This window comes from Gouania willdenowi, chromosome 6 (assembly GCF_900634775.1).
Source record: "Gouania willdenowi chromosome 6, fGouWil2.1, whole genome shotgun sequence".
Lineage (NCBI taxonomy): Eukaryota > Metazoa > Chordata > Actinopteri > Blenniiformes > Gobiesocidae > Gouania > Gouania willdenowi.
Genome location: NC_041049.1, coordinates 49,490,798 through 49,503,559, shown reverse-complemented (window position 1 = coordinate 49,503,559; position 12,762 = coordinate 49,490,798). Strand labels below are relative to the sequence as shown.

At 37.5% G+C, this 12,762-nt stretch overlaps 1 protein-coding gene across 3 annotated transcripts in view; it reads left to right on the top strand.

Moving 5' to 3' along the window:
- Nucleotides 1-12,762, top strand: part of abcc8 (ATP-binding cassette, sub-family C (CFTR/MRP), member 8) — an 80,113-nt gene that overhangs the window by 2,620 nt on the left and 64,731 nt on the right. For all 3 annotated transcript variants that reach the window (XM_028448502.1, XM_028448504.1, XM_028448503.1), the window contains exons 2-6: nucleotides 1,687-1,849; nucleotides 6,628-6,769; nucleotides 8,084-8,205; nucleotides 9,315-9,481; nucleotides 11,280-11,522. In XM_028448502.1, coding sequence (XP_028304303.1) covers nucleotides 1,687-1,849; nucleotides 6,628-6,769; nucleotides 8,084-8,205; nucleotides 9,315-9,481; nucleotides 11,280-11,522 — 837 coding nt within the window. The remainder of the gene's footprint in view (nucleotides 1-1,686; nucleotides 1,850-6,627; nucleotides 6,770-8,083; nucleotides 8,206-9,314; nucleotides 9,482-11,279; nucleotides 11,523-12,762) is intronic.

Here is a 12,762-nt window from a genome sequence, read left to right as displayed (position 1 = left end):
TTTGATTTCATTTTAATGTTTCTTGCTTTAGATTAGATTTGATTAAACTTTATTTCAGACATAGGAAACTGGCAGCCCGGGGGCCACAAAAGTAAATGTACAAAATGACAGAAAAATACACAAAATAAGAGCAAGAGTACATTAAAAAAACAATGCAGGAAAATACAGTAAAAGAAAAGATAAAAACGCAGAAAATACTGCAAAAATGAACAACATGACAACAGTAATACATAAAATTAATACAAATAAAAAGAATACAAAATTACAGAAAATGACAACAAAAGTACACAAAAAGACAAGAAAAACACCAAAAGAAATACACAAAAAATACTCCCCAAAAACCCCCCGCAAAATGACACACACACAAATACAGAATATAACTCCAAAAAACATATACTTTACAGGAAAAATACACAAAAGGACAACAGAAATGCACAAAATGCTTCACAACGAGACAACAACAAACAGAAAAACACAAAATTACTAGAGAAACTCTTTGTTCTTTCCTATTAATGCTCAGATCGCTCAATATTCTAAATGCTGACATGAATGTTGATCATGTCCTCTGATCAAACAAAGTTGCCTCCCTCTGCTTTATTTTATCTACCGATTTATCTGCGTGTGTGTGTGTGTGTGTGTGTGCGTGTGTGCGTGTGTGTGTGTGTGTGTACGGAAACATGGATTATCAAAATCTGCATCATGTGTGTTTGTCACTCATGATCCCTAAGCAGAAGTGACTCATGGCTGCATGGGATTCTCTTCATTCAAGCCCACAAAAGCATCATTTATAATGTATATCACTCCTTTCCTTTATTAATGATGTGTCGTTTTTACGCCACCAAGCTTTATTCAGCTACATGTTGATGAGTTTTTTTGTAATGAAGAATATGAATATTTAGAAGAGCTAGATATACATAAGTCCAGGAAAAATTGTGTTACGAGCAGTTGCTCATTTTCTCCATGCACGTGCTTACTTCCCTGTGATATTTTCACATCCTATCCAACAGCAGCATTGCTCCAAGCCCCACTTCTATCGCTCACCATCCCAGTCCTCTTCAGTTCCCTCTCCTGCATTTATTGACTCCTACCTTTTCTCCAGCTTGTTTGCACACCCACCGCTCTCTGTTCATGTTTTTCAAGGTCGAGTCTGAGCCTGTAGACAGGAATAGCAGGAGCACTGCAGAATGCTGCTTTAGCTTTGTGGATGTGTGTGTGCGTGTGTGTATGTGTGTGCGTGAATTTGCATGCTGAAAGGCATTCCCTTGTAGCCCAGTAGCCTGTGCAGTGAGCGAGTGACGCCTCAGCTGTAGGACCTCTGCAGGCTGCAGACAAACAGGATGCAGATGTCCAAAGGATGGACTGGAAAGGAGAAGGAGCTCCTCCTGCACTATAGACGGACTGCTTGCCGCTGCTGCTGACCTTTTTCTTATTCTCCCTGCAACCCATTCTATCACTGAAGCTGTGCTGAAACTGTGCTGGGAGGGGCTGACTTTTTAGATGGACTGGGACCAACTGAAGACACAATCTGCATTCTATCCTTGAAAAGCCAACATGCTTTGAAATTTCTTTTTAAAATCCCCTTTTCATCTTCTGTGCCTGTCCCCCCCCCCCCTCCTCCTCCTCTTCGTCTTCCCCCTGCTCTTCCTTCTCCTCCTCCTCCTCCTCCTCTTGACCGGATCCCCACAGAGTCCCGGTTCCACCATGTCCTTGGCGTTTTGTGGTAACGAGAACAACTCTGTGGCCTACAACGTGGACGGGGGCGTGCTGAACAACGGTTGTTTCCTGGACGCTCTCAATGTGGTCCCACATGTTTTCCTCCTCTTCATCACCTTTCCCATCCTCTTCATTGGTAAGTTGCTGGGAGGGGAGATCAACCTCCTCATGACACACATTTCTGCTGAGCGCACACACACACACACACACACACACACACACACACACACACACACACACACACACACACACACACACACACACACACACACACACACACACACACTTAGCACAACCCAATGGTTAGTTGATGTGTCAGCAGAAGCTGGGTGATGTTCTCTACGTGCCCTCTATCAGCCGATTGTTGACATTCTCATGTGATCAATGACCCATCAGTTTGCTTAGTAGGATTTTTTTTCCCTACGCTGTTCTTATTCATCTATAACTCATAGGCATCATTGACTTTGTGTTTGTATAGTGCAAACATCAACCAACCACTTTAGGGGTTATTAGCCTTCCTCCTGTTAGTATGACCCAGTGTTTTTGATCTGGTCACAAATGCAAACATACTAAATATATGTTTTATCTTTTTTTCCCCAGTTATATTGATTTTTTTTTTTTTTTTTTTTTTTTAATAATTAGAGAGTATTCTAAGAATTTCAGAATCTCCCACCCTCCCATCCCTTATCCCCCACATATCGGGAAGGGTACAATCAATCAATAAACAAAAACCAATGAACAGATACATAGATAACTTTCAAACACATATAAATGCATTTGCGTACACATTCAAAAAACAAACAAAAAACAACAACAAAAATACACAAGTAATCCAAAGTTCATCAAATATCCACCTCATTCTTATACTGTAAAAGTATTTGAATTTATGAAGATAATGTGAGACAATAGTCAGGTAAATCCTTTTAATGTAGCAATGTAACATTGAGTGTTGACACATTAAGTCTGCAGTGTATTTCTTTTCTAGTCATCTGCTGTATTTAAAAAAAGAAAAAGAGAGAAATTAGAGGCCAAACAGAAGCTGTAACATTATTAGCCTCTACTGTCTTTAACCAGTGGTGTTTCCTGTTTTCACCTGCAGCCCATTTGTGACGTGATCATTAAGGGGTCTATTCAGAAACCATTACACTCTCTATAATCTATTTTTAATTGACTGATGTTTACATTTTGTGCTTTGTCATGCATGAGTATTTTATTGTAATGTGTTGTTTATTGTCTTCCTGGGGGCTACGAAGTTTATTAAACTGCATTGAATTGATTCACACCAGCTTTAAAATTGCTAAACTGTGCAGGTAATCTTCATTTCAAAGTTGTTTTCACACATTATGCAACTAAATTTAATTGAAACATGTCACATTGATGTGACCTTAAAATGGAAGTCCTGCTGTGATTTCTTCACCAACAAACCGTTAAATCCTAAAATGAACAAACTAATACAAACTCAAAGCCAGAAGGAAAACCACTGTTTTATGATGGAGGTGTGATGTGTGTAACCTTGACTCACACTTGTTCTCTTCTCGCCTTGAACTGAAGTGCTTTCACAAACTACTGGAGACAAACCACAGGGGTGTGAATGATTTTCATTTCACCTTGCATCATAAAACTTCTGCTTATTTTAAAACGACTCAATATATTTACATCATGGAGTGTTTATGTTAAAGGGGACATATCATGCTAAATCCACTTTTTCAGCCCTTGAATGCATTTTGTTATATATTTAGAGTGCTTTGAAGTACAGAAAAGTTCAAATTAGTCTCTTCAGGTGCTCCGTAGATATCTTTATATTCTGTTTAGGTCATATGTTTCAATCTGTTTCGATTTTTCTATTCTCTATTACATTTTTTGAACAATAACGTCACAGTATTTGCAGCGGAACTGCCAAATTAGTACATCAACTCCAGGTCCAACACTTTGAGCAATCCGCCATTTTTATTTCTCGCTTTTATTTTGTAGTCCAAGCTCAAGGATGCCGAAGTTACGAGAGGATAAGTCAAAATGTTCGGTTGTTGGATGTAGTAACCCACACGCACGAACATGTAAGGCTGGATGGACAAGTCTTCTGTTGTTGACATTTTGTAAATAACGTGTGAATAAAAAGTTTCTGCACCGCTAGATAATCGTATCTCTTCAATCAAACTACAAAAATGGACGAACAGGGTGGAATTGAACCGAGTGTCACCTCTGTAACCTGAAGAGGGGGCGGGGTATGGAGTGTCTCATTTGCATTTAAAGAGACAGCACCAAAACGAGTTGCTCTCAGAAACACAGCAGAAAAGGGGTAGAAAAGGGGCCTGTGGAGCTATAATAATGAGGAATTCAGACCCAAGCATTGCAGTTCTGCTTTATATAGACCACAACTGTATGATTTATATGTAAAAAGGAAGGATTTAAAACCATGATATGTCTCCTTTAAACGATGTTCTGCCATTTCAAAATCAGCAAATATTGGAGGTATTGCAGATGTTATAGTTGCATGTGGGAAAAAATAATGGCAGCTTTAAAACAAGAGCACTCAGAGAGCACAGACCTCTACAAAATACCAAATATCCTCTTGCCCAAAAGTAACTCTGATCATTGAACCATGATCATTCACATTTTAAAGGCTTGGAAGAAATGCCTGTCCTTATTATGGGTGTAATGAAATAGTCGACTCACGATACAATATGGAATACGATATAGGGCTCACGATACGAAATACGGTACTCACGATATGATATATAAAATGAAAAAGAGAGTAACAAACGTGTAACAAATCTTTATTGATGAAAAACAATTTGACAGCTAAAATTGGAAACAGTAGGACATTTCTTAGCATTATACTTACAAATTATTACTGCCACATTAGACATGAAACGACAAAGAAATACGGAGTGTTATAACGAGGTTCTGAGTGTCCGCCTTTGTTTTAATTGTTATTCCTCTTTTCTCAAACATAAAAGTCTAGAAAAATAAAACTTTTGTCTTCAAGCAGGAGTGTCAAACTCATTTTAGTTCAGGGGCCAAATATGGACCAGTTTGAGCTTAAGTGGGACACAGATTTTAAGCAGGAAAAATAACAAATTCAACTTTCATGTGCCCTGGTATGCACTTTCACATATAAATGATAAAGTATGTGAGTATACCAGTCCCTGCAAGATCGTTCAATTAAATTTCACTGATTTTGGGAATTTGGGGAAATTTTGTGTAATCATTTGAGGAAAATTTGCCAGATTTTGGAAAAATTGAGAGTTCTTTCATCAATTTGAGATCAAAAATGACTGCTGTATAAGAAGTAGAAAACTGAGCTCTGCAAATATTGTGGATTCTAATAGAATTTTTGTATTTTGAGGGGCTGAGATATTTACATTTTTTTTTTCTTTCTCGAGTCGAATTTGATGCTCCAAAGGGCTGGATTTGTCAGTTTGACAAGTGTGTCTTAGGGCCTTTATACTTTGGACTTTTCATTCTTTAGCTGCATCTTTCAGTACTGCACCAATGTTTTGGCCTGTGTGAGATTCAAATACGGCTCATGTTTGGAGCGCGTAGCTTTTCATTTCCCAATCATCGTCATAATGGTGTAGGCTGTAACTCTCAGCCTTCTCCATGCAGTCTTTTACTTGATGAAGTGCAGAGGATCTGCTCTGATGTGTGTGGACACAGTGATGTGGGCATCAACGTGACACAAACATAAATCACATGATCAGTCTCAATCTTTGCGTAGAAGACGCTTTAGTGATCAGATGTGTTGAATTCTGGCTGCTCAACAAATACGTTGGCTCGTATTCGAACAATCGCGGATGCTGTGTTTGCTCGCTCACTGTTTCTTCATTACACACAACTGACTGAGTCAACGGAGCATCTGCGTGCTGCGTATTTTTTTTGAATTTCATATTTCTGTTTTTTTTTTAATTTTGATTATTGCTTATTTTGCTATATTGCATTCCTAGTCCCTATTAATAACTGCAGTAGCTCCAAATGTATGGGAACCCCCACTTTTATGAAAAATTGCAATGAAATGCACAATCCGGAACCGATCTGGATGAAACTCAGTGAGGTCATTGAGAAACCCACTCAACATAACTGAGTTGAATTTTATAAAGATCAGTGAATTACAAACCGAGATATACATTTCTGACAATGTGCCAATGATAAGCGATAGGGATTTTTTAGATTTTAAAAAAAATTATCCAGAAATAGTATTGATCCACTTTCATGACATAAGGTAGGCCTGGGCAATATAATTTTGGTGTCATCATCTGTGATGACACCAAAACGTTCGTTCTTATTTGGTCTGGTTATACCATTTACGTCGGAACCGGTGCCATATTGGCATATGGCATTGGTTTCGGTACCCTCATACATGCTGTCCCTTATAGGAAAAAAAGAGTCACATATTGTGCTGCATTTTGTTAGTAAATGTGTCTGTGTGGCATTCTGCATCAGCAAATTTAACCCAGAATTTTTTTTTTTTTCTGTTAAAACTTTATAGAGTTAAAAATATTAAGATTTATATTGTATATCACCATTTTGAGAAAAAATATTCCAGTTTGAGTTTTGGTCTAAATCGTCCAGTCCTAGCGTAAAGTCTGTCTTTGGTTAAAATGTGGTTAGAATGTGTTAAGCACTTTTGATGTAATCCCATGCTAACAGTCAAACAAACAGATAAACACAGAGGCAGGAATAAAAGTCTCTGCTTTGCCACGAAAGGAGCGATGTAATTACAGCGACGATATGATTCACGAGGTGATTCTGGCACACGCACACAGCCCTATCATCAGTCAGCTGTGAGCTCCTCTTTGTAGGTGAACAAAGGAAGATTAAAAGCAGCTACACTACCTGATCAACATTCCCCCTCCATTTTAACACTGGCGTTCTTTAACAGTTTTTTTTTTTTTTTAATCTGTTTTCATGTTTGAGGCTGGGGAAGCCAGAGCTCAAAGGTCCACATCCATCACAGCACATGGCTCCACTTCCCTGGACACAACCTACGCTGGCTTCTGACTTTTATCCTCCTCTTCATCCTCGTCTGTGAGGTTGCAGAAGGCATCGTCTCAGACGGGTACGTTTAGCAGTTTAATAGCCTCATTGGGGCTTTGTTACATTATTCTCAAGCCATTAAAAGTCACTTTCAGTAATCATTACTTGTATTTACTTCCACCCAAGAATTTTCACTATAGTCTTCATTTTACCATGAGTATCATGTCGTTGGATAAGAAAATATACGATGAAGGATCAGGCTGAGACTACAAGGATGTTGTCGAAGGTTTTTCTTGATTGTCGTGTTGCATTTCTGAGTAGTTTTCACCTTCTTTAATTAAACACAAGCATAGGCAGGTGAAAGTAATTACCTGCAATCAGCGCCTCAAGATAATCGATTGCTGTCCTAAATCATCTAATGCTAGCAGCTGTGATGTCTCTCTGATTCTTCAGAGGAAGGTAGGGTTTTTCTCCAGCTGTTGTATGGAAATTAAAAAACAGGAAAACATTCAAAAGGGTTGAACGTTTGAAGTAAAAGCAACATCTATAGAAAAATTCGTAAACATTTGCTAGCAGTTAGCAGCTAGCTTACATTAAATTGCTGCGAGTTCAATTCGATTTAATTTGATGTGGATAAAAAAAAAAACAGCGTATAGTTTTTATTGTTATTTTTTATTTCAAACATTAGTGGATTAGCAGTATACTAGAGCTAATGACATCATTGGAGAAAACTGACTATTTTTGATAAAGGCATAAATGAGCTAAAGCTAGCTAGTTTGAATTTGTTCCTTAAGACAGCTTTTAATCACCTTCAACAACCATACCATCTTTCCTAATAAATGCTAGCGCTAGCAGCTGGAGTCGACGTTTTTACAAGTGGACTTTGCTGTTATTGTCTAAAAAGGCAGCTTATATACAGTTTTAGTACATCAAAAAACATTGTCAAACAACAACAAAACATTCAAGAGGGTGGAAAGTTTGAAGTGAGCGCAACATCTATAGAACAATCCTGAAACATTTGCTAGCAGTTAGCAGCTAGCTTACAATAAATTGCTGCGAGTTCAATTCGATTTAATTTGATGTGGATAAAAACACAGGGTATAGTTTTTATTGTTGTTTTTTATTTCAAACAATAGTAGATTAGCAGTATGCTAGAGCTATTGACATCATTGGAGAAAACTGACTTGTTTTGGTAAAGGCAGAAATGAGCTAAAGCTAGCTAGTTAGTGAACAGATGAATTTGTCCCTCCATAAAGCGTTAGTCATATATGCTACCGCTGTCAGGTAGACAAGTGAACTTTGGTGTTCTTGTCTATAAAGGCATTTTATACACAGTTTTAGACAACTCTATTTTTCTTAACATTTATTGAATTATTATTGCTTTTCTCTTTTACAGGTTCAGCCATTCCCTCCATCTTCACTTGTACATGCCTGCAGCTCTAGCCTTCATGGCTGGTGTAACATCAATTATCTACTACCATAATATTGAGACCTCCAACTTTCCTCGACTATTACTCGGTATGACATTTCTGTTTTCTTTGGATTTTCTTATTGTGACTATTGTGATTTTTTGTTTTATTAACTACAAAAAGGTATTTTATTTAGAGTCGTATTGTAATATTTCATACTGTTGACCCAGACTTCTTCTGGTTCAGTAGAAATAATTCATCTCTTTATCCGTATCTCCTGGATTGAACTCAGCATGGCTGCAAATTACTTTCCCTGGGAGGATTTGATGACAAATTTGGAAAAGAACTTCAGCGTAACTATTCACAGATGAATGCTTCATTGATTTTAGACAACACTGAGAAATGATTTCGACCATTATTGTGGAAAAAAAAAGGTTTTCCAGTTTTTATTGTTTCGCATGTGTCACTAAGCAATTGTTCAATCTTATCCTAAAACGTCACTCAGACACATTATCATCACTTATTATCTTTGATCAGGCGATGTCATTATATAATGCGGACGTGCTTCTTTTCCAATGCTCACGTGGTTTCCTTTCTTTCATGTGCACCACCAACTCATCCATGCACGGTCTTTAACGCTTTATAGTTTCACTCCCATTATGTCCGTTAGCTGCCTCCGCTTTGGAGATTTCATCATCCCAGTCAGACAGAAATAAATATTTTAAATAGAGATTCATTCACTTCCGTCAATGTATCTGTCAGAATATCAATATAATGCTTTCCATCAGAAAAGAAACTCATTGTACCCAAGTCTGCCACTTACTGTCAAAGACATTTTACTATCCACTTTCCATGTCAGAATTTAAATCTCTGCTGTGACAATTAAAACCTATCTGAAGTTATCCAGTGTTTTTGCTGATCTGAAATCTGGATAAAGAAATAGAAATGCACGTGTTTTTTGTTTTTTTTACTGCCGACTGGTCAAATGAATGATTGATAAACCAACTGAGGCGTCAATGTAGCACTAGTCATTACATATACAGTACAAACTGTGTAACTTACACTCATCCAATTTTACACACAGTAATTTATTACTGGGGACTCTATAACATGCAGTTCATTTCAAAGCTGTGATCTAAATCTGCTAACAGGATATTTATCTCCTGGAGTTGTCCGGTGATTTACTGTGCACCGCTTATCTCTGCCAAATCTCTTCAGCTCTGCTCATATACTGGGTACTGGCGTTCATCATGAAGACCATCAAGTTTGCCAAGTACACAGAGCATGGCATCAGCCCCAGGCAGCTACGCTACTGCATCACAGGACTGCTGGTGCTGCTTTATGGACTACTACTCGCAGTGGAGATCAATGTCATACTTGGCCGGGTGAGTGTTGTCTCGTGTGTGATGCGCAGGCATGTGCGGCTCTCAGATTGTAGCCTGTTTTTAGCTGCTGTCACCTTTGCTTCATTTGTTGGTTGGTGTTGTTGAGTAAAGCTTCTCTGAAGGTGGTGAAAATAGACTGTTTGCAATAACTGTGCATGAATCGTTTGAAGAGCCGCTGTGATGAGGTCTAGCCTAGATCTCAAACGTCTGATATTGCTGCTTTTAACACTAAGTGAAACCCTTATAATCAGTTATTTCAATCCAAACCTGGGCAGTGTTGAAGGCCAATCTAAAAATAACAATTTACAAGCGTTTTTAAATATGAACCTTGTATTCTTTACTGCACAACAAACCGATGGTCTATTTTAATCCTTTCACTAATTTCATCCTTTTTTTGCTCATAAAACATCTGATTGTTTCTTTTCAATAGTGTGTCTGTGGCTGTTCTCAGTCGTTCACATAATGATGCTACTATAGTAGAAACACAGAATTATTTAGTGTTTTCCATGGAGAGTTTTCCAATGTTTACCTTTGCTGCTGAGTTTCTACATCTGTCACTGATTCAAAGTCCCTAGGAAGAACTGTAGAGTATTTTTCAATAGATCGGCAGTCTTTCAAACATGTAAAATTAGAAATTAAGTTAACAAAATATCACAATGGATTACCAACAAACAGAAGTGAATATTGAAAAATATATATAATAACTTATAAGACCAAAAGGCGGTAAGAAGAGGAAATTTTTTTTTATAATCCCATCCCTTTTTTATTCTTATTCCTTACTTGAGCTAAATAACCAACTATTATAGATAAACCTGTCTTATTGATCCCCTTTTTAAGACATTTTACTGTGTAGAAAAATAGAGAATACTTTACACAGGCACTGTCTCCTCTCTATTTTCAATGTTTGTGCATTTTTCATTTAGAGACTCTCAGAGAGGGACAAACATGATTCACAATTCCTTAATCAACATATGTCCAGATATTACCAAGGTCTTTTTTGATGAGGTAAATGTCATTATAAAATTCATTGAGTGCATGTGATGACACCCCTAACCCAGTCGAGCAGTCTAATTAAATATGTGTATTAAATCAAAAGGTGTTTTATCAGGATTTTATTGCACAGCAGCAAGACATCAATCTTTCAGAAATCCAGAACTAAATTAATTTATGGTACCGTTAATGCTGCAGCTCACCTGAAGGCAGACAAAAAACTGTTGGCCCTAATTTTGTGCGACACCAAAAATTAGGTATACATTAAAAAAAACACACACACACACACACACACACAAGATGACAGTAAAATATACAAATCTTAAATAATGATACAAAAAATGACTCCAAAAACACACAAAACAACAACTCCACAAATATAAAATACACAACAAAACACTCACAATGTGGCCCTCGGATTAGACGATCACATCTTTGCTGCCCCAGAAATGCCAATCTTTGCCCTAATATATACAATCCCTGAAGGACAATTAAAAAATAATGTAAAATACAGCCAAGATTATCAGTCTTTTGATTGTTAACTTTACCAGAAGTTGTCCATTGCTTGTTTCGTTACAGTCTTGTCAACAACCTTAGAGTGTAAAAGTAAAAATGTGTTTTAAAATTTTAGTTTATTTATTTATTTTTTATTATTAATATCTTGATGAAAAAGCGAATTCTCCTGCTTGGTTGAACATCCAATTACTGGCTCACCTTTCCTTAACTCAGCATCACATTTTTGAAGTCACCAAAAAGACTCAATCCTTAAATCCAACTTGTCTTCCCTCATTTGTCATTTCTGTCACAGCGCTACGTGTGTTTTGCAAACCCGACTGAAGTGAAGCCCCCTGAGGACCTGCAGGACCTTGGCGTTCGTTTCCTGCAGCCCTTTGTTAACCTTTTGTCCAAAGCCACCTATTGGTGGATGAACACCTTCATTACCTCGGCCCACCGAAGACCAATCGACCTCAAAGTCATCGGCAAACTGCCCATCGCCATGAGAGCGCTCACCAACTACATTAAGTTGCGCAAAGCTTTTGAAGCGCAAAAGGTTAGTGAACAAAATAGTTTTTCCAAGTGTTTTTCGCTCCAAAAAAATTGAGTGATTTTAACTGAGCTACAGTATGTGCAATTAAAAAAAAGAATAATACTTAGTAAAATATTATTTCTGTATTTTTTAATGTCTGTCTGGTCGGCTATGAAACTAAAGGGAGCTGAGCAGAGTCTGTCTGCCTTGTGATATATTGCGAGGTCACGTCTGCACCAGCCTCTCATGAGTATGGTGCAAGGAGGGGTTTGAGAGACACAGACTTCTACTGTATGTTAGGCCACCTGTGCGTAGGCTTAGTCTGATAAACTTTGCTTGTGAATAAACCACATTGAAATGATACAACTCGTATCTGTCATCAGAGCTGTTCAATGAAAAGATCCAAGAAGAAGGTAGAGAAAAACCTTATAATTTAGGATTGACTTTAATAATGTTTTGACTCTCAGACTGAGGTTTCTTCTGATTTGTGATTGTTGCTCTGTAAGAAATGTGCACACCAGTACTGGGCAGAGGTTAGCAATGCTGCCCCTGAGCCTGTGTTCAGCCAATAAGGGTTTAGACTAAACAGAGTGAGGGTTTGAATGTTTACCCTCACTCTGTTTTTCTCCAATAATCCAAAAACATGTGTCTGATGTTTTTATGAAATCTCTAAATTGACTTCTGAGGGTAAATTTGCTGCATTTTGTCTGTCACATTAATCACTGATGGATGACAGTATACAGTAGCTGGTTCAAGCTCTGGTGGCTCAGTTTTTGTTTTTTTCCTCTTCTTTCTCTTAAGCATGTGTTCATTACTTTAAGTTCTCCAGCCCCCCAATAAAAAGTATTAAGCACGGGTGAATAAACAGAAGCAGAAAAAGATTAAAAACTGTTTGCCATGAAGGGTTTAACCCAGATAACACAGTTAGAAACACATCAGTTTTTAAATATTTACATAAGAGCTCAAAATAAAGCTTTTGCTTCTTCTTAAGCTTCTCAAAACGTTTTATTTTAGCTCTTTTGGAAGTTTGTTTGTTTTGAGGTTTCTTTTTAAGTTAGACACGCCTTTCTTATAGGCACTTTTGAGTTTTTGTCATTTTAGTCTAGTGTTTAATAGCACTGGTAAACTAAATGCAAATATTACACATTTCATTAATTACTGCTGTTACAAACAAATGTCTCACTGTATGGAGCAGACACAGAAATGTAAGGCTCATTATACACTATTGCTTTAATTCCTCATTCAATTTAAAAAGTAAAAGGTT